The sequence below is a fragment of the Gadus morhua genome, chromosome 6, assembly GCF_902167405.1.
Source record: "Gadus morhua chromosome 6, gadMor3.0, whole genome shotgun sequence".
Taxonomy (NCBI): Eukaryota; Metazoa; Chordata; class Actinopteri; order Gadiformes; family Gadidae; genus Gadus; species Gadus morhua.
The window spans coordinates 21,360,613-21,381,503 of record NC_044053.1 but is presented as its reverse complement, the minus strand read 5'-3'; the positions used below and the strand labels follow the sequence as shown (position 1 = coordinate 21,381,503).

General features: G+C 50.7%; 1 protein-coding gene across 14 annotated transcripts in view; it reads right to left on the bottom strand.

Moving 5' to 3' along the window:
* The window catches only part of ncor2 (nuclear receptor corepressor 2), a 112,070-nt gene that overhangs the window by 8,881 nt on the left and 82,298 nt on the right, over positions 1 to 20,891 (bottom strand). For 7 of the 14 annotated variants that reach the window (XM_030357788.1, XM_030357787.1, XM_030357790.1 and 4 more), the window contains exons 21-40: positions 20,257 to 20,377; positions 18,992 to 19,334; positions 17,626 to 17,673; positions 16,917 to 17,069; positions 16,579 to 16,715; positions 16,100 to 16,199; positions 15,612 to 15,725; positions 15,292 to 15,395; positions 12,627 to 12,771; positions 11,828 to 11,971; positions 11,604 to 11,696; positions 10,250 to 10,467; positions 8,217 to 8,577; positions 7,501 to 7,824; positions 6,945 to 7,202; positions 6,687 to 6,833; positions 6,342 to 6,590; positions 5,988 to 6,174; positions 5,406 to 5,884; positions 3,363 to 3,502 (exon numbers count right to left, since the gene is read on the bottom strand). In XM_030357788.1, the coding sequence (XP_030213648.1) occupies positions 3,363 to 3,502; positions 5,406 to 5,884; positions 5,988 to 6,174; positions 6,342 to 6,590; positions 6,687 to 6,833; positions 6,945 to 7,202; positions 7,501 to 7,824; positions 8,217 to 8,577; positions 10,250 to 10,467; positions 11,604 to 11,696; positions 11,828 to 11,971; positions 12,627 to 12,771; positions 15,292 to 15,395; positions 15,612 to 15,725; positions 16,100 to 16,199; positions 16,579 to 16,715; positions 16,917 to 17,069; positions 17,626 to 17,673; positions 18,992 to 19,334; positions 20,257 to 20,377 (3,865 nt within the window). The remainder of the gene's footprint in view (positions 1 to 3,362; positions 3,503 to 5,405; positions 5,885 to 5,987; positions 6,175 to 6,341; positions 6,591 to 6,686; positions 6,834 to 6,944; positions 7,203 to 7,500; positions 7,825 to 8,216; positions 8,578 to 10,249; positions 10,468 to 11,603; positions 11,697 to 11,827; positions 11,972 to 12,626; positions 12,772 to 15,291; positions 15,396 to 15,611; positions 15,726 to 16,099; positions 16,200 to 16,578; positions 16,716 to 16,916; positions 17,070 to 17,625; positions 17,674 to 18,991; positions 19,335 to 20,256; positions 20,378 to 20,891) is intronic. The other 7 variants (XM_030357796.1, XM_030357797.1, XM_030357794.1 and 4 more) reach the window with 5 other exon arrangements.

Sequence of the window (20,891 nt, the reverse complement as noted above, 5' to 3'; positions counted from 1 at the left end):
AACACAGACAGACACACACACGGTTGTTTTGGATGTTCAGTTCAGCCTTATAGAGGCTAGAGGAGGGCGTGTGTTTTATACATCATGGTAACGGATCGTTTAAAAGTACTACTGTATGGTCGTTTTGTTTGATCTATTTCAGACCATTATGTTCTACAATACTTTTAATAGATTTTTATTGGCTGCAAGTGAAACAAAGCACACATCTAGGAAATCACTGTGGGTAACTTGGTGAAGGCTGTTTGTCATCATTTTCCCCCACCACATTGAGTGAAGCTACTATATCCTAACCTTGTGAGACCATAAAATATCTTAGTGATGCTCTTGCTCTCTTTGCTCTCGCTCTTCATCCTCCGAGGAAAGCCTTGGGTGAAAATGTAAGTTTGTCTATTAATGTCCTCATTCATCTCTTCATCTATTTCGATGAAACCGTTTTGATGGCTTTCCGATTGCTCCACTTTCCTCTGCGCTGCTATTTTTATGAAATTCTGCAGACTGTGACGCTCCTCGCTTCATCGTGAACGGAAACCCCCTCCCAATAGGGCTGATTCGTTTCTCTTCTGGGAGGGGCTTTCAACAGGCTTGAGGCCAGACTGATGGGCTGAAGTCTGATGGCCGACCAGGTCAAACCTAGCCTGGCTCCGCCCGCCTAAGTACTTCGGCTTAGGGCTGGGCGATTTGCCCTAAAAATAAAATCTCGATTTTTTCTAACTAATGGACGATTTTCGATTTAAACCTCGATTTTTTTTTTCTGTTTTTCTCTAAACAAATTCCATTGAAACCCATGTACGTGTGTGGCGCTTATGGGGTGTCGCACCAAAATCACCAACGCAGGGGTCTACAACCCGCTGATTTAAGAGTATAACGATTATCAACAATCATGGAAAGCTGAGTAGGTTTATCAGTTTTAATAACAGTATGAACAAATAGAACACAAAAATTACAAGTTGTCCTTTGTATATCTATAGTAGCAATAGCACATGCTAAACAAGGACAAAATCTACTCAAAATAATTGAATGAACTGTTTACATCCATGGCTAACCAGTGCATGAGAAGGAGATGACAGGAGACTAATGTTTCACTCTTTCAATTGCTCTAATTTGAGCTCTTACTGTTGTTATCTAACATACCATACAGTAATTGAATTGTGTAAAAGTGTGAAATTACTGCACCTTAAAAATGACCATGAATTAGCTATACTCTCATTTGCATAGTGATTAACATTATGAATTTCAATTGTGTATACCAACTGTATGTTGGCTGACATTTACCTATAACTTTTTTTCCCTCCACTCTAACCAAGGATGCCTGTTTTTAAATTCCCTAGCCTGACACCCAGTCTGAAAGGCTGGCCAGGGGTTCTCATCTAAAAGTAACAAGGAGATATAAAGTGGGATTAAAACATTGTCTTCTGTTGACTACTTATTATGTGGTTTACACATTAATATGGGAGGACTGGACACACACACACACACGCGCACGCACGCACGCACGCACGCACGCACGCACGCACACACACGCGAGAAGGAGGGGCTCGGCCCGCCAACTAACGTGCAGAGATGCAGGGGCAGCTTCGCGCTTCGTAACAGAGACAGGGCAGAGCGCGAGCGCGCAGCGGGAATTTTATGAATGGTGAATGTAGGAGATAACTTCCCCTGCTTAAAGTATTTTATTGCAGTTATACCCAACCGATATTTCCGAAAAATAAACACAGAAGTGAAAGATCTGTCACAAGACGATTGATACGTATCCGTGCACATTTTTAAGTGGGTATACGCAAATCCTGGTGCGTTCCTAGTGGGTATACGGCGTATACCTGCGTATCACGTAGACTACACCACTGCTTGTAACTAAGAGAACACACATGTGAGTTGTTGATCACAAATTATTTGTATACATAACGTCATCTTTGCAAAAGACGTTTAACTGAGAAGTGTTTCAATCGACCCGGCTCTCCCCCAAGTCTGTCGGGGGCGAGGTGAATGTGATTGCAGTAGGCTGAGTTTTGCGCGCGTTCTGGAAAGTGAGAGAGGAGGCTATACGGAGTCTATTCAGCAAAACAAATCGGAAGAGTCTGGAACTGTTTTTAAATCGCGATTTTTCGGTTCAGCCATTTCACAAACCGTAGGAAAGAAAAAATGCAAATTAATCGATTAAACCGAAAAAATCGCCCAGCCCTACTTCGGCTCAATTTGAATTTCCCTTCAGTACTAGGTCTGGACCTGCTGTTTGTAATTTGGTTTTCTGGTGCCGCCACAGCGGCCCCCAATCAGCGAACAGAGGGCGTGTCTGAGAACAATGACGATAAAGTCGTGCGCCAGTTTGAGTTGTTGTTGTAGGTCGGTAGTTGATTTACGATGTGCAATTTTTCCCTGATAAATTAAATTCGACGAACAAAACCTGCAGCTGTCGTTGACGGACATTTTCGTGCAGACGCGCAAGGTGTTTGGTTTGTGTACAACCTGCGCGTGATTCCCGGCGCATGACATAAGTCACAACCAAACGTTAGCGATTGGTTATGGCAGATCCAGAGTGGCACTGGGCAGATCCAATCATTTTAAACTTCAACAGACACCCGCCTTCAAGTGAGTTAACGTTTGTCAATTGATTAGGTCCAGACTCTCTGTACAAATGAAATGAAATGAAGTGAAGTACGAGAGTCTGGTAGAACCAGGCTAGGTCAAACCTGGGTGAACGCGGCTTTTCACTTCACATTTGTTTCGACCATTCATGTCGCTAGAGGCGGGGATCTGTGAGTGTCTAATTGGATAACACAAACTCGGCCAGCAGCCAAAAAAAAGAGGCTGTAGAGGTGTTAAATCAACACCGTCTAGACCGGCCACTATAGAAATACCCCTTTTAAAATGAACTTCGGCTAGCTTCATCCACTCTCACAAATTAGTTTTCTCTGGTAGAATATCTTCGTAACATAACCACTGGAAGTTTTGCTATAACACAGCAGGACTACTGGAACACAGACTGTTCCCTTGTGAACGGCAACAACCAGATGTCTGGCACCAAAGACACCGCAGGGCACACAGGACATAGAGTACCGTCCACCAGACCGACTCGAGACTCACTTGTTCAGAGTTCAACTAGACTCTCCATAGCCTCCCTTAGCCCCCACACCCCTCTCACACACTTATCGTATGTTGAACGTGCTTGCACTTAAAAATAGTACGTAGCATCTTATGCTAGCTATCTTTGTTGTTTACAGGGAATGGGTTAACCTAGAGATTGTGCTTGGCACTTGGTTCTATGAATATCCTTACTGTACCGACAGCGATATGTTGTTTCACTTTCTTCTGTTCGCTAAATGCCCTCAATGTTAATGTAAAAGAAGGGGGAGGGGGGGTCTTACGCTGATGTGCTGGGCCAGGGTGACCACCCTCTGTACGCCCTTCACAAGGGGGGAGGAGGGCTGCTGGCCGGGGGACATCCGGTCCTCCGCCTGGGGCTGGTACATGCCATGCTGCTCCATAGAGCCCATCTTCTGTTGAGCTGGGTGGTCAAACCAGCGCCACCACCAGCACCACACACACACACACACGCGCACACAAAGAGAAAATTACATCAAACCCAGCACAAAAGAAGCACAGTTAGTTTCAATGAGCCTGGGGAAAAGGAAAATAAAAATAAAATAAGGAGCCCAAGAACCGCGAGACCTGCAGACGAGGACGTGAATTATTCAGAGGCACTTTCATGAGAGAGCTGCGCCTAAAAGCTGGCCGGCCGGTGAGGTTGTCCTCCCCAAAACGCTCCGTTTGACGAGCATGAGGAGCCAGCTCAGGCCTGGGACGAATTATCTACGGCAGCGCTACGCTGGGCCTCGATTTCACCGTCGGTACACGGAACAGGGAACGGCCCAAACACGACACGCAGTCCTGCCGGAGTGGGCCCTGTCCGGACCGAACCGTCTATCACTACCACGTCTCGCCCGGCTAGGAGCAACACATCACTAAACTATCACTGCAACAACAGAACCAGGGTCTACGCCAAAGACCCCGAAAGAAGACAGAGTGTGGCATTGATGCATGAAATGGAGCTAGGTGTCTTTGCTTATATGGGACCTTTAATATCCTCTTTTATCTAACTGGATCTCCGGTCGGAAATAAAGACTAGGGTAATAAAGTCGATTCTGGTTCCATTTCAACACAAGCCTTTCCCAATGACTGCATATCTGTCTTCCTCCAGTGTCCCCCACTGCCCCCCAGTGCCGAGTGGCCACTGAAAACATGGCGGCCGCTAGCTACTGAGCTCTGGTCTCCTGTGTCCCTCTCACCGTCTCTTAATTAAAGAAGACAAAGGCCTGCTGGACTTGAGGTCTCACAGCACTAGCCCCCCGGCCCTACCTGGCGCATGTACCCCAATAGTTAACGCCATACAATCACCATCAGAACAGACATTACACCAATAAAGAGATGCATCTTAAATTATATTTTGGATTGTGTGGCATTTGTGCGTGTGAGCGTTTTTTTGCATGTGGAGAGCACAACAAATTGATTAAGCATGAATTACAGTGAGGCACGATCAAACATGAGCATGCAAAAACAGGTAGCGAAGCTGCAGCAAACCCCCCTGGTTCCATGGCCTAGTCTTTCCTTCACCCCGTTTGTGTGATTTGTAGGGTTAGCTGCTGTGGTTGGGGGGGGGGGGGGGGGGGGGCGGTCCCTTCCGCTGTGGACGGTTGGGCGGCGGGGCCGTTGATGACGCTCGCCCGCTTGCTATGTGGCGCATGAGCGCCCACTCGACGTGATGTCTGACACAGGGGACGGCCGACGCTCTAAAGCGCTCCTCTGACTCATCGGGGGTCGCTGTGTGTGTGTGTGTGTGTGTGTGTGTGTGTGTGTGTGTGTGTGTGTGTGTGTGTGTGTGTGTGTGTGTTGTGTTGTGTTGCCCGGGCGGAAGTGAGGGCGCCCATATATGGTGACATGCGGACGCACTACAGGTCTCTGGGCGGGGGGGAGCAGGTGGGTGAATGGGGGCCACGTGTTAACTCCCATCCTCAATGCTGGAAGAGGAAGAAAGGCAGCGAAGGGCCTCCTGTATACAGCTCAATTCTAAATCTTTCCCTCCCTGAGGTGATAAATAATAACTGCTCAGCCCGTTCAACGTGGTAGGGTTTTGTTACACCAGCGTCTTATGAAAACTAGCTTGTTATGTTCTTTTATGTATTTTCACTAGGAATCTCTTGAATGATTATCCACCTCAAGTAAAACTAAGGACCAAAGCATAACAGTAATAGCATTGAAAAAATTAACAAAACACCAACCAAAATAGATTCAAAAGGTAAATGAAATTGGCTGATTTGATAATGCCAACCACCACAGCGTGCAAGAGGCCACAGACGGACGGGGAGGGGGGTCTGGGAGGTGAGCAGACCCTGGGATCCAGAGCGTCTTACCCTCGGAGGCGCTGCTGGTCCCTGGCATCCCCGTTTCACAAGATATTTGCCGCATGATAATTGCGTTTATGAAGTTGGCCGCGGTCATGGTGGTCTTACCGAGTGCTCGGAGCTCTTGTTCCTGAATGGACACCGCTTTGTTTTGAGTCTTTTCCCTACTAGATGTACCGCTTTCCCCCCGGGCCCCGGGGGGGTCCGACTGAGGGGGGATCAGGTGCTGGGGGGGGCGGCCGGAGCCGGGCGGGTAGGACCCGGGGTACACCACTCCGGGGCTGGAGCCGGAGAGCTTGGGGTCCGCTTTGCCCGAGGGCCCCATCTGCTCCTGCATGTGCTTGGGGAGGCCCCCCCTACTCTTGCAGCCGTCGCGGCCGAGGTCCTTGGTGGGGTCCCCCCCGGAGGGGTAGGCCTCGGGGGGCTGGCCCGTCCGCTGGAGGTGGCTCGGGTAGCCTGGGTAGCGGGACGACCCCGAAGGCATGGACCTGGGGACCCCACGAGACACAATGAGACTCCTGCGCTCCGGCCCTCAGCGTCACACACTTCAACACGCAGTCAAGAGTTCAGTTAACCAGGGCCGAGTCCTACCTTAGCACGGAGGAGCCCCCGTGGTCGCTGAGGGCCATGGCCTTGCCCCCGGTGTTGTGCAGGACGCTGGGCCTCTGCTGCACACTGTCCTGGGTGCGGGGGGACACGGGGGAGTGCTGGTGGCCGTAGGGGTGTGGGGCGGCCCTCACACTGCCAGAGCTGCTGCCCCCGGAGCTGTGCTCTGTACCTGCAAAGGGGGACCTGCTCGTTAGGATGGGGATGAACACTGAGGACAGGAACGCATCTAGAGCATGGACTCAGGTAGGCCAAGGATATCTAGGGGAGGGTTGGACAGAGAGGACGGGGGTTAGGGGAGATTAAGGAGAGCTTATAGGTGGGGGAAGCGCCACGCACCTGGTCTCCAGATGGGCGCGTGCTCCACGTTGCCATGGGAACCCCCTTTCTCCCGGTCCCTGTCCCGGTCTCTGTCTCGGTCCCTCTCGCGATCTCGATCCCGCTCGCGTTCCCTCTCACGCTCCCGCTCGCGGTCCCTCTCGCGGTCTCGTTCCCTCTCCCTCTCGCGGTCCCGCTCCCGGTCTCTCTCCCGCTCGCGCTCCGGCGCCGGCGGTGTGCCCTGCATCTTGTTCATGTGCGAGGAACCCACTGTGCCGAGACAAACCAGCGTTAAAACACGGATCCCCCAGCTTTAGAAGAGAGGCAGGCGTGGTGCCGGGGAGTGGGCGGGAGTGCACGGCGTACCGGGGGAGGTGGTGTACTGCCTGCCCGGGAAGCCAGCAGCGCCGCCTGGAATGTAACTGATGCGGTCCATGGTGGAGCCCGGGGGGGCCCCTGCGGAGGGGGGGACCAGGACGGGTAAGTGTGGCACCTGAGACAGATCGATGATACCTGGATAGGGGGGAAGGTCAGGGTCAAGACTGGAAGCCTGAACGAGACAGCACAGTGTGCAGGGTTAACCGAGAGTGTGTGTGTGTGTGTGTGTGTGTGTGTCTCTCTCACCGCGCGGGGCGGTGGAGTACTGCAGCGGCAGGGCCTGGTCCCGGGGCGAGAGGCCCCTCAGCAGGTCCGTGCGCTGGGCCGCCATGGCGGCGGCAGCGGGCCACTGGTGCATCTGCTGGGAGGTGATGTAGTCGTTGAGCAGCGTCTGGCGGTTCTCCAGCGCCGTGGTGTCCGGGTAGCTCCGGATCAGGTAGGGGTAGGAGTGGGAGTGGGGGTAGGCTGGGTTGGGGGCCAGGTGGCGGGGCAGGTAGTAGGCCGCTGTGGGGTTGGGGGACACGGTGGACAGGGTTAACCGTTTATGAATAACAGGACAAGGATTAATATGATGCCAGGATGATGGTGATAGGATGTGGGTCATGGTATATTCTCCGAGGTCAATATACATAACATCATGTCATATTATTAAACATTATATTGCATTTTTATTTGAGACCAGATAGACTAAGTACAGAAGACCACTTTCTCACTGGAATTTAACTCAGTGGATCTAAACCTGAGACGATGAACAGCACATGCAAATGACCCGGGGGGCTCGGGGGAGAGCGGGGGGACGTACCCGGGTCGATGGGGATGCCACGGGGGAGCGTGGCGGTGTCGAAGGCCAGCGGGATCTGACCGCGGTACATGTCCGCGGCGCCCAGTCCCTGCAGCAGACGCTCATAGTTAGCCAGCGACACCTGTTGTTGCTGCTGTTGCTGTGCTTGTTGCTGTTGCTGCTGTTGTTGTTGTTGCTGCTGCTGCTGCTGTTGTTGTTGTTGCTGCTGTTGGTGCTGTTGTTGATGCTGCTGCTCCGCCATGCTTGGCAGTGGGGACTTAGTGGCGTTCATCTCCCTGGGGGTGGGCGTGGCCTTGCGCTCCTGAGGCGGGTTCTTACTTGAGCCTGGGGAAAAGGGAAAGGGCCAATAGGAAGAGGAGTTAAAGACACATAGGGAAGGGAAAGGGCCAATAGGAAGAGGAGTTAAAGACACATTCAGTGGATACTCACTGAACAAGAAGGAACAATAGAATAAGAACTTATAAACATATAAACAAATGAGGAATAAACACATGTAATAGAATAATTTGCAAACAAACATTTAAATTAAATATAAAAATATTTATGTGCCCCAAGTGCAGGTTACAGCACATTTCATTGTATTAGCAATCACACATTGATTATGTCATGTCACGTGACATGTGGAACGTATGGTGCTTTGATCACATGACGTCTGGAGCGTTTGGAGAACATTGACAGAGTGAAACCAAAACCTTATCCCGTGGCGGTCAACATACCTTCATGCTGCCGCTGGCTGGCCTCCCGGGACAGAGGAGACCCCCGGTGGGAGGGGCCCGGGTACGGGGCCCTGAGCGAGCCCTTGTCGTCGTAGCCCCCGGGGCTGTGGTGGCTCTTGCCGCCCTGCTCGGGCCCCAGCGTGAGGGGCGAGGAGCGGGCCATGGAGCTGGCCGTGCTGACCACGGCGCTGGGCCGGCCCTTGGGGCCCTCCTCGTAGCGGGGCCGCTCGGCGCGCATGTCCATGTGGGCGGGCACGCCGTGGGGGGGCACGCTGTGGTAGGAGCGCGGCGAGCTGGCGATGATGGAGCGGACGTCGTGGCGCTTGCCCTGGCTGGACGGCTCCTGCTTCATGGGGGTGCCCTGAGGGAACACAGCTCACGGTTAGGGTCCACCAGGAGGTCTAGGAATGATTCATGGATAGGAGATAACGTGGAGTGGTGGATGGAGAGACGATGGAGCTGGTTCCGTTTAATATCATTTTGTCAATGATATGTCTGGCAAATGGTCTGCAGGATCTTCCCATTGCAGAACGGTGCAATGGGAAGTTCCGGATATCAACTCAAACACGTTACGCTGCGACTTTTTGGTTGCTTGATACAAAGCGGAAAACAGTTCTTGTTTTCCATGTCAACTCCAGCGGAAGGGCTTTTAAACAAGGATCTACAGGGCCAGCATTTCCCTCGTATTTGCAAGTAAAAAAAGAAAGCATTGCGAATGCAAAACATTAGACATTTATTTGCTTAAATGTCCCACAATACAATACAGGATGAGTTCGCTCAGGGAAGACTCAATTTGACATCAATACATGGAATCCATCTCACATGAGTGAGATGACTCAGGTACCCCCAAACCCACTCAGCTAGCCAAAACCCACTCAGGTTCCCCCAAACCGACACAGGTACACCGCAACAAACTGGACACATTAGTTTAGCCGCATAAGCATTGCTGCCACAGTTAGGAGGGCAGTAAATGATCACCTTGAGAATAAGGAATGAACATAGCAATGTTTTTAATATATGCGGTTCAATGAGGCCTCATTCTTGTAGACTTCTGTTTAAGTGCTTGAAAATAATCAATTGGCTTATCAGGATTTCCCAAAGATGGCCACAGGCCAGGCACAGCGCCCCTGCCAAAAGACTCTAACATCAAATCTACTTTTCACAATATGACAATGTGGGCGTTTGTTCATGTCAGCATCTGCATCAAATTGACATTGGCTACAATTAGCCTACATACTACAATATAGACTATGCTGTAATTAAAATAATACATCTATAAACTCCAACAGTGGGGGGTCTCTGTGGAGATGAAGAGCTCCGTTCTTTCACGGTATTTACATCTTATCATGACCCTATGAAAACCTTCCTCCATAAAGAGACCGTAGTAGAGTTTGATTAAGAATTTGAAATACACGATGCCCGTTCAGAACAGTTGTGCGATGCCCGTTCAGAACATGCCCGTATTGCTGCTTGCAGCTTTCTTGAGAACTGCTCATCAAACAACTTCCCACTCACCTCCGCAATACATCGGGTCCTCAGTAATACAGCTGCCAGTGCAGTGCCAGTTCGGAGCACGCAGATTGTTGCAGCTTTATCGAAAACCACTCATCCAAAAAACGTTTGCCTCAAGACTGCACTTTCTTGGGTTCTGAGCTATACACCTGCTGAGTCTGAAGCTCATCGAGTTAACGGTTGTTGAGAAACTTAACACACAGACATTCCTCTAATTAGTTAGTCATATAACATAAGTACACCAGTATCCCAGATCAGTGATCCCCTGTACTGCAGACAGTGAGCCACGGCTTGTTGGTAGTTCTAAAACCTGACGAGTTGGTAGTTCTAAAACCTGACGAGTCTGTCCGAAGCCGGCATCCAAAGCACAATTTCTAAGGAAAATGCCTTTTCTACTCTTTACGGTTGTTGGTTGTGGGAGCAGGTGATGCAGGAAACATTTGCGCGCGGACATTATAAATTATTTTCATCATTACAATCATAAGTAGCGGGGGCTGTCACAGTCTCGGGCCCCGGCTCACCTGGGTGATGATGCCCTCCTTGGGGGGGTGCCTCATCTCCTCCCGGGGGATGAGGTGGATGGAGCGGCCCCCCTCCTTCACCGTGGGCACCATGGGGTCCCGGCCCTTCAGGTGGTCCGCCATGGAAGGGGGCCCGCGGGGCGGGGAGGGCTCCCTCTTCACGTGCTTGGCCTCCCGCCTCATGTAGGGGTCCTGGGACTCCAGGTGGCGCGGTATGCCTGTGGCGGACGAGCGCATCACGTTATACAACAGCAGCCATTACCCCTCTCCTCCCCGCCCCCCCAGGGAGAGGCACCAGGAGCGACAGAGGGTGGAGGGGAGGTGGGGGGAGCTGCAGGTCTAAGCTTAGCGAGGGGCTCCGTGTCCTCCAGATGGTGCAAGCTTATACCCGGCGATAAAATCTGAGCGCACCAGACTCCTGTTAATCACATTTAGTGCCGACATGAATATCATCTGGGTGCATATGCCAGCAGACAAAGCATTTGGCTGAGGGGGATATTTCTGTAGGCTGTACTTTAAATATGAGAGGAAAGCATTTCTGGTCATGTTGTTGTTTTTATCTGTAAAATGACAAAAGTATATTTTTCTTTTAAGTCTGGCATACTTTATAGACCGATGGATCAATGCAGTAGACCTCCATATGCTTATAGAATAAAATAAATGATGCCATGAGTCATGAAGCCATTGGCTGAGTTGGTCACTATAAGTACTAGGGCTGCAATTTACAATTATTTTCACAGATGATTAATCCAACAACAATTCAAGTAATAATTTAGTCTATAAAATGTCATAAAAAATAGCAAATGCACTCAAAACTTACCAGATTCTAGAGTGACGTAATAAGTCTTAAATGTAATTGCTTGTACATCAAAGAAAAACAATTCCTTTTATCATAATTCGTGAATCGGATATTTTAACTTAACAGCAATTAGTTCCAGTTCAGTTCAAATATATGATCATATCGTATCATATATTAATCGTATCGATTAATCGACTAAGCCCTACTTAATACTACAGGCACAAAATACTTTTTTTGAAAAGTAACTTTCAAGGAGCTTTGTTTTGTAAAGGACACACTTCTGAACTACCATTTCTTTGAATAAATTTCACTTTCATCATAATGTTCATCATGATGAACAACAGGTTCAAAGCAACAATTGTCCATTCATTGGGGCGAAGGTCTACAAATTCAAAAGACAGATAGAAAAAGTATGCGAGCCTACCAAGAAAACACTATGGGCATGGTCATAATTTGAGATATTTGCAAATCTAAAACAAAGCCATTGTTTAACCGACAGCGGATTTACAGCTGTAGGTGAGGAATAGGGACCGGGGGGCACAGTGGGGGCCCTACCTTGGGAGATGGAGCCCCGGATGTGGTGGGCATCTTTGAAGGAGGCGTGGTGCGGGCTGTCCCTCTCGTGAGGCATGGCTCGACTAATCAGACCTTGGATGCGGGGGTGGGCAGAGGGAACAGAGAAAGGAGTTCAGCCATACTGGCATTGGGAAAAACCAGGAAGAGATATAGTTGACTGAGGGAAATGCACTGAATCTAGTAGCTTCAGTGTTGTCTCATACCCTCACAGTTAGCGGCAGAGAGCGTGTCCCTCATGGGGAGGCCCCTGGATATCCCACCTTCCATGACGTCGTAGGAACGCTTCATAGCCAGGAGGTCCCCAGCCTGCCCGGGGCCACGGCCGTCTTCTTTGGGGTTCTGGGAGCCTGGGGATCCAGATGAAAGCTCATGAGCAGAATGACGATAACTTGGTTTACACAGCACCTTTCATACATGTGTGCTTTCAAAATAATGAACACATGAATGGAGAGCAATGAGCAGGGGCAGGTTAGACAGGTGGTATAGTGGGGTGTAGTGCTTTTTTTTTTACGCAAAGGAACCCTTTTTTTTTTAAAAAAATAGGGTTAAAAGAATAAAATAAGGAAGACTAGTGATACTTTTGTTGTTGCTTGAATTTTCTTTTAACCGTACAAATAATATTGATATTTAATGCACTATATAAGAACTAAAATATGACAAAACTGGCACATTAAATAAGATTACTATAAAATTGCAAAGTTATGACGAGGTGGTCTGGAATATATATAGCTATGGTAATAATTAATGTTGAGAAGAATTAGAGCATTATATTTAAGTAAAGATTTGACGTGGAGAATACAGAACTAAGGGTGAGCCATTGCTCCGTGCACAGCGGTGGTATCCACGCAAACCAGTTTAGCGCCGACTCAGAGCTACGTCAGAGCGGGGCAGTTATACCGGCGCTGCCATCAGAACGCTAATAAACACCCAGAAGACAGATCCCGAGTCAGCACAGCCCGCTCCAATAAGCCTGCAGCCGTGAATCCTCCGGGGGCCACTCACGGTCGTATGTGAGAATGTGTCCGCTGACGCCCTCGTAGACCACGTGGCCCTTGGAGAGGCCCTCTCCGCGCTCCCCCCGGACGGGGCCCTCCTCCGTGATAAGCCGGGTGATGGTCCCCTTGTACAGAACGTCAGCGGGGGTGCCCTGTGGGGGAGAGGCGGAGGGTGAGAAACGACCACGCGCTCGTCCAGGTCGTCTTTGTTGGGATTCTCTAGAAAATAAATCTGATGAATGGGGCTGGCGACGGCCTGTCGTACGTTTTGACATTACACTGATGGCTTTTAGCAGATGCTTTTATCCAAAGCGAGCAACAACCATTCATACACCCATTCACAGACTGTCAGCGGAGTCAAGAGGATCGAACTATCAACCTTCCGGTTGCAACTCACCCGCTCTCTCTACCTAGATGTGGCATCATTAGCCAACCTAGTGAACCCCAGGTGTTCTGCTACCGTCAACCCACCCCTTCTGTCACACCCTGTGCTCAAAAACTCTGTGCTCAAGGACCCCTGGACTCATGTCATGCAGTAGACTGACATGGGTGACGTTGGGAAGAAGAGGCTAGCCACTAACCGCTAAAACGTTGGGAAGAAGCGGCCAACCGCTTACGGCTTTAACGTTGGGAAGAAGAGGTTAACCACTAACCGCTAAAACGTTGGGAAGAAGCAGCCAACCGCTTACGGCTTTAACGTTGGGAAGAAAAGGCTAACCACTTAAAAACTAACAAGGGCCCCTGGACTCATGTCATGCAGTAGGGACTGACACGGCTAGATGACATTCGTAGCCACCTGGCCATGTCAGTCCCTACTGCATGAGTAGCACCGTGGCTTTTGGTAGTTAGCGTACGTAAGCCTGCCAACTTGCTCCACCAGGGAGCGTAGGCCCCGCTCCAGGATGGAGGCAAGGGGGGCAGTATGGGGGACACTCTGTGATGCATATCACATTTCCTGCCTGCTGCTCACCGCTCTCTCTCAGAGGTGGAGGAGTGAAGGTCAGGGGCCAAGCAAAGAGAAGCTTGGCGGTGACGCACGTGTGTGTGTGTGTCTGTGTGTGTATGTGCGTGCGTTTGTGTGTATTTGTGTGTGTGTGTGTGTCGGAGCTTAAGACGTGTCGGATTCAGACCCGGTAAGTAGGGCTATGCTGTTCCAAGCCCGGGGTCAAATAGTCTGTATTGGTTTTCGAAATAAAGGATCAGTAAGTCGTGGAACCGACTCAAAGGTGGAAAAGCGGTCTGTCAATACGAAGCCAATAACACATCCTCAACATTGAGCCAGGGTTCCAGCAATTGGGCACTCGATCATCGATCCGGGTTGGGATTATCCCCGGGTCGGGATCCAGTGTTACGGTCGTATGGCTGTGTGTTCTGAAGCGGTCGAGGATAGGGGAGCTCCCTATAGCCCTGACACAGGTGTTCTTAGCTACTCTCCAGGAAACACAAGACCTTATCATTGATCGGCCGCTGATAAAATCCATCCAGGAGTCTGCCTCACCCGCAGCTCTGATTACATACGTCCTCTCCCACCTTTAACTCACTTCTCTATCTCTCCCCCCCCCCCCCCCCCCCCCACCCCCCCCACACACCGCGACACGCCAGTTGGCCACGGTCTTAAAGCGGGCGTATCAGTGACCCAGCTAAGCCTGTCTGCAGAGTAAACAGATAAATAGAAGGGGAGGGAACAGACTGTGTACCTGTTGCCAGGGCGACCGCTGCATGTAAGAGCAGCGTTTATGTCACACCGCATTGGGGGGAGGCCCGAGCGCTTGGCTGGCCTCCCTCTGTTTCCCTAGCCCTACAACACCGCGGCCACCAGGCACGTCTGAAGAGACAAATCACCCGGCTGCCGGTGACACTTTTAAAGGGAACGCTAAGATTCCCACACAGGGACGAAACAGTGACGTTGAAACCGTGACCTAATTTAATATATTCCACTGAACGACGGCGCATTCGAAAGTAGCACACAGATATATACTTAAATGGGGACATTCATAATCTCTCCTGCACATTGGCAAAATCCGCACTGACAGAACGTGGGTGGTTTGGGTCTAATTAACATATATAGATATAGATGTACCTACATGCGTGCGCGCGTGCGTGCGTGCGTGCGTGCGTGTGGCAGAAGGATAGGGTTATCTGTGTGTGGCAGGTTAGGGTTATCCTGTTTGTTCGTGTGGGTTAGGGTTATCCTGTGTGTGTCAGAGGAAAAGGGTTATCCTGTCTGATAGAGGGCTAAGGTTATCCTCTGCGTGTCAGAGGGTTAGGGTTAACCTGTGTGTGTGTGTCAGAGGGTTAGGGTTAACCTGTGTGTGTGTGTGTCAGAGGGTTAGGGTTAACCTGTGTGTGTATGTGTGTGTCAGAGGGTTATCCTGTCTGTGTGTGTGTGTGTGTGTCAGAGGGTTAGGGTTAACCTGTGTGTGTATGTGTGTGTCAGAGGGTTATCCTGTCTGTGTGTGTGTGTGTGTGTGTCAGAAGGTTAGGGTTATCATGTGTGTGTGTCAGAGGTTTAGGGTTATCCTGTGTGTGTGTGTGTGTGTGTGTGTGTGTGTGTGTGTGTGTGTGTGTGTGTGTGTGTGTGTGTGTGTGTGTGTGTGTGTGTGTGTGTGTGTGTGTGTGTGCGCGAGACAGGGTTATGGTGATCCTGAGCTGTATTGGTGTCTGTGTCGTACCTGGGTGATGGAGCCTCCGCGGTACGAGATGGGGGAGTCCTGGTACACTCTGGTCCCTGGGATGCCCTTAGTGATGCTGCCACCCTGCACGGCCTGCATGGAGCCTGCTTCAGCCAACAACAGAGCGGGTGTCAGATCAAGAATACACCTCGCAAATCCCACACAATCTTCGCTCCATTTTCACAAACAGAGAAAATGTATGGGAGGGATGCAGCTTATTGATCCCCTGCGTGGCTCGCCACACACTCAACTGGGCTGCGAAGGCGACAGCTCATGCGGATGTGAACCTGCATCATGCAGTGGGTCTGCCGGGGACTCACCGTGGCCGGCCGCAGCCGCGTCGTGGGGAGAGCCCTGGGTGGACAGGTTCTCAGCCTGGGAGGACGAGCAGTGGGGGGACAGCTGCTCCTGCTTGACCACGGGGTAGGGTCCGGCTGGTGGGGCAGGGGGCGGAAGGAGGGAGGGACACAAGAAGTTTAAGGACAAGAGAGACGTTATTGGCTCTGAGGGGGCGGGGCTGAAGCTGCACAATAAAGGTCTTATCTGTTTTAACTGGCGGCGTGGTTTGGGTATTCGTGTATGAGGCTTGGAGTGAGAAGAGGAAGAGGTAAGCTTACGACCCAATATCACCCACATTACGAGACGGCGACAGAGCGGGGGGGCAGCGGCGCTAACATTTTCTTGCGGGGAGGTTTCTGGTAGGGTGTCGGGCGATACATGTAGTGCAAGGCAGTGCTAGAAGTAGAGGGCAACTCACCAGCAAACCAAGGCTGGGAGTGCTTCAGCCACTCCAGACACTTGGACTCACCCACTTTCCTCTGATCCATCCAAGACAAACCCATTGGAGTGGGGGCCATCTTCCCGTGGTCCAGCCCATGAGCTGGGCTATGCATCTGGACAGGGGTGCCCTGAGAGGGAGGGAGGAGCAACAGAGGAGGTCAACAGAGGATCCCTGTATGGCAACAAAGTGAGTTTGATGTGCTGATGCAGCAGGAACTTTGCTATAGCATCACTATGACTCACATCACTATCGTCATTAACATTAGTAGAACACGCCTATGTATGTGAGTGTATATGTGAGTGAGTGAGTGAGTGAGTGAGTGAGTGAGTGAGTGAGTGAGTGAGTGAGTGAGTGAGTGAGTGAGTGAGTGAGTGAGTGAGTGAGTGAGTGAGTGAGTGAGTGAGTGAGTGAGCGAGCGAGTGAGCGAGCGAGCGTGTGTGTGTACGGCCATCATGCATCCTCCAGGCCTAACAGAAGAGCTAACCGCCTCCATAGGGGGGGTGTACCTGAGTGATAGAGCCCCCTGGCTTGGTGGAGGAGATGAGGGGAGGTGGCTCGGGCATGTGGAGGGGCCGGACGGCTGCCAGGCGACTGCTGTCCTGCTGCAGGGCCGGGGGCGCCGGGTGACCAGCCTGCTGGAACGCTGAGCGACAGCAGAGAGGACCAATCACAGGTCAGGGATGCATGCGTCTTTGAATACTTTAAATACCTTCATTTGAATACAGTGAGGCAGTCTCTCTCCCCGTCCGTCCATCTTTAATTCGGGAGTAGTCGCGGCCACGGCCGCGACTACTCCCGAATTAAAGATGGACGGACGGAGAGACGGATGACGCCGGGGACTCACAGTTGTAGTGGAGCAGGTGCTGGTCGTGGCTGATCTTGGCCATGTCCCGCGGGGACATGGGGTACGTGGAGAGGACGGGGCGGCCCATGGAGGACGCCCTGGGCTCCTCAAGCTTCTTGGCCTCGCCGTGCGGGGAGTACGACCGGGATTTGTCTGAAAAGAGCGGCGAGCAAACCCCACGCAAACGCATTCCCACACACACACACACACACACGCGTCCAGACGTCCCCCGCCGACCGCACACACACATACAAACACACGCACAAACACACAGTCAGAACCGAAGCAGAGTTAAGGCAGCCACACATGAAGCCGTTTCATGTTCAATGCTACAGCCTCATCAACCTCCTCCTCACCACCCTCCTCATCATCAGTGAGCAAGAATCACCAGCAAGCAGCATTGCATTCACGCTGCACAAAACCAAGGGTGACATCACCAGCGATATTCAGAAGGCCGTTTCTCTCTCTCACGTGCACACAGATACAGAAACACACACACACACACACACACACACACACACACAAACACACACACCCCAACCAACATCTAACGATCAGTGCAGGGTAACCACAGTAAAGAAAAGTCATTCAAATTCCAGATGAGGACGTGTGGTGGATCTGTTGTGCGGTGGTTTGGAGAAGCATGTGGGTGGAGTATGGAGCAGGGGGGGGGTGGGGGAGGAGGAGGGAGGTTTGGGGGAGAACCTACGCAATCCATCAAGCAGAGTCTGTAACCACCTCTCGTTGCCTTCCAGCTCTGCAGAGACACACAGACACACCGCAGCTAATCACATCGCCCACCAGAACCAAGGCTCATCTTCAACCACACGCTAGACATTTGAATTTGCACATGTATGATCGGCCAAACGGGGCTCCTGCTTTAGCACTCGTCCTGCTTTAGATTTCTGTTCATCGCTGTTCATCAGCCACCAGCGGGGGAGGTTAGAAAGACAAGGCGGGAAGAGTGGATGTTTTCAGCCTCACTGCGCTGAAACAAACCAAAACGCGTTCTTCCACTGCTCTCTCTCAATCTCGTTGATTTGGTCCACATAATCCATCCTTAAATCCATCCATAATTGACTCAATATATTTCACATATGTTTTAAGTTAACCAACGCCTGTGTATGAGCAGTAGCTTACATACATACAAACCCAAGCTCAAAAAAGAATCTTTTAAACACTTGAAAACTGTGGAAGCCTACGACAGCTGGGGAAAGCGTGTCTGTCTGCACTTAAAGGAGATACTTGTGAAAAGGAGAAAAAAACGTTGTCGCTTTTAGCAGCTTCAACAGTGAAGTTTCAAACATGTCACCATCCCATCCTTGTCCTTAAAGCCATTTCACTTTTTCCTACCGTCGGGAATGTTTGAAGCATTAAAAAGAGAAGCAAAAAAAGAAAAAGGAAAACTGGTGAACACTACGTCTAAAAAGGTTGCATCTAACTTGGGCTGCAGCCTCTCTCCGGGGTCAATAGCAATACCAGATCATTCATCAGTCCCTGCTCGACTAGTGTCCCAGAAACACTGAGCCCCCCTCCACACCAGGGACACCAGCTCAAGGTGAGGCAGCCTGGCCACGCACAACAAAGTGAAAGTAGATCAGCCTCTGCTGAAACCGCAGCAGAGTCCCGGCTCTCGTCCTCATCCCACCTGGATTCTCCTTTGACTGAGGAACCAGTCTGTCACTGTCCACTCCTAATGCATTGTATGTTTAAAGTATATGCATATGCAATAACCAGGGTTGATGTGTTGTGCTTATAGCACATATAACGCAGGGAAAGAGCCAGTAATGAGCGCGGCGGCACCAAGACCGTGTGAAGACTCGGAGAGCAGCGGGGACGAAGGGAGAGGGCTAGAGAGGAAGAGGAGGAGGGGGACAGAATCAGAATGAGCAATCGCTACCTCCTGGAGAACACTGCTAATCTACTCCGCTCGCTAGGTGAGGAATAGGGCTCAGGATTCAAAGCTTCCTTCTCTCTCCCTCGCCCCACATCCCAATTCCTAAAAAGCGAGGCTTGCTTCTGCTGGCGGGGGGAATGTTTTGTTCTGCTGTTCGTTGTTCTTTTCGGGGCCCTACCGTCCTTGTTTCCAGAGGTGGGGCTTCGAGGGCGCATGCGGGGGCTGATGCTGCGGAGGGCCTCTGCCCGCTCCCGCTCCGCCTGCCCTAAGTAGGCCTGCTGCTGCTGCTGCTGCTGCTGCTGCTGCTGCTGCTGCTGCTTGAGCTGCTGCCCCGGGACTAGGGGCTGCTGCTGCTGCTGCTTGGCCTCCAGGGAGGACTCTCCGTGGGCCATGGTGATCTGCTGCTTGTAGAGAGCCAGGGCGTTAGGCTGCAGCATGGCCTTGGCCCCTCCCAGGCCCGGGCCCCCGAGGACCGGCAGAGGAGCCCCCCGCTTGGCCCCCTGCCCCAGAGCCTCCGCCATCTAGGGAAGAGGAGGTGGTCAGGGTGAACACAGAGCGGAACACCGGCCCACCTGTCCCATGGCCCACCTTATTGGTTTGATTCACCGACGCCCGCCATCTTATTCCTCAAGTCAATGAATCTACAGCCGCCCCCACCATCTGGCCCCCATGCCTCAGTCGTACAAATAGGACTGCACTGTTTCAACGGCCTCATTGTTATCTCAGGAACGAGATTAGATAAATCAGGGGGCCGGCAGTGATTCTCTTGATGCTCGACTAGTGTTGAGAGAGATGGATGGAGGGAGAGGCTGTGTTTGTGTGTCCGAGCCGCATGAACTATTTTCTCTTAGCAGAGATACTCTGTAACTATGGAAGATTTCCAACGAAAGAGATGGAGAACCCCTCGCAGCAACAGATTTTTGCAAATTATTGACACTGAAATAATAAACATGGCCTTGCACGCACATGAAACACATTAGGATCTCTATTTTCCTTTTGTCCAATCAAGGTTATTCTAGATGGTCAATATACACATATCAAAACTCAACGACACAAGTCTGTTTGTAGCTTGCTATGAATCAGGTCGTCCAAGCAGGCAAAATTTAGAAAATTAACTTTTAATATGCGTCTGTCTGCAAAACACCGGACATTTTCATCGTTACACTTTGTAACAATGTGTTACAAGTGTAACAATCCCAATGTCCAATGTTTTGCAGAGAAACGTGTATAAAAAGTAACATATTGAAGGTGGGAGAGAGCCGGAAGTGCTATTCAGACAGGGTCTAACTGCGCTGCGTTTAAAGAGTAAGTTCTGAGAGTACGTTTGTTAAACTGCCCTAATATTGGCGTAGGAAAAAACAATTGTAAATCAACACTTCAATCGCCAGTATAGGATCCGATTTGTACAAGCCAACACATACTTTGTGACTAGGAAAGACTTACAATAGTTGGGATGGCAGCGGCCCTCTGCTTGAGCTGCTTGAGGTCCATGGGCTTCTGCAGCGGGGAGGAGGTGACACCGTCGTGGCTGTAGTTGAGCAGACTGGGACGGGGAGAAGTGATCCTGGACACAGACACAGTGGCCATGTCAGGACAATAATGGCTTTGTTAGCACTGCAAAAGACGTCGCACACTGCATGCGACCCCCAGTGGGGACCATTTCTCTTGATGTTCTTTCTACCAGCTAAGCGTTTTTCCATCTCATCACCAAAGCGATTCAATTTGGTAAAACAAACGTGATGTTTTAAAAACTAAAAGAGTCAGACTGGGTTACCACAGAGCTTCAATGTGGCCTTTACATTTCCCAAGACACACATCTTTCAGAGTGCAAGAGCACAAATAAGGGGATTAGAGCATTGTGTAAATTCTTAATGAAAATGCAGTGCAGGAAAAAGGTAAAATGATTATTAATCCTCTTCCAACATGACTATAATTATTATTTTTTTCCCTGTCCCTCCACTGACTTCCTCCGTCACAGCTGGTTTCCATGTTTGCATTCACTGAGTGACATTCAAATTGGGTTGAACGTAGAGCCAGCGTGACTTAAAGGTCGCAGCGATCTGATAATATTCAAAGAG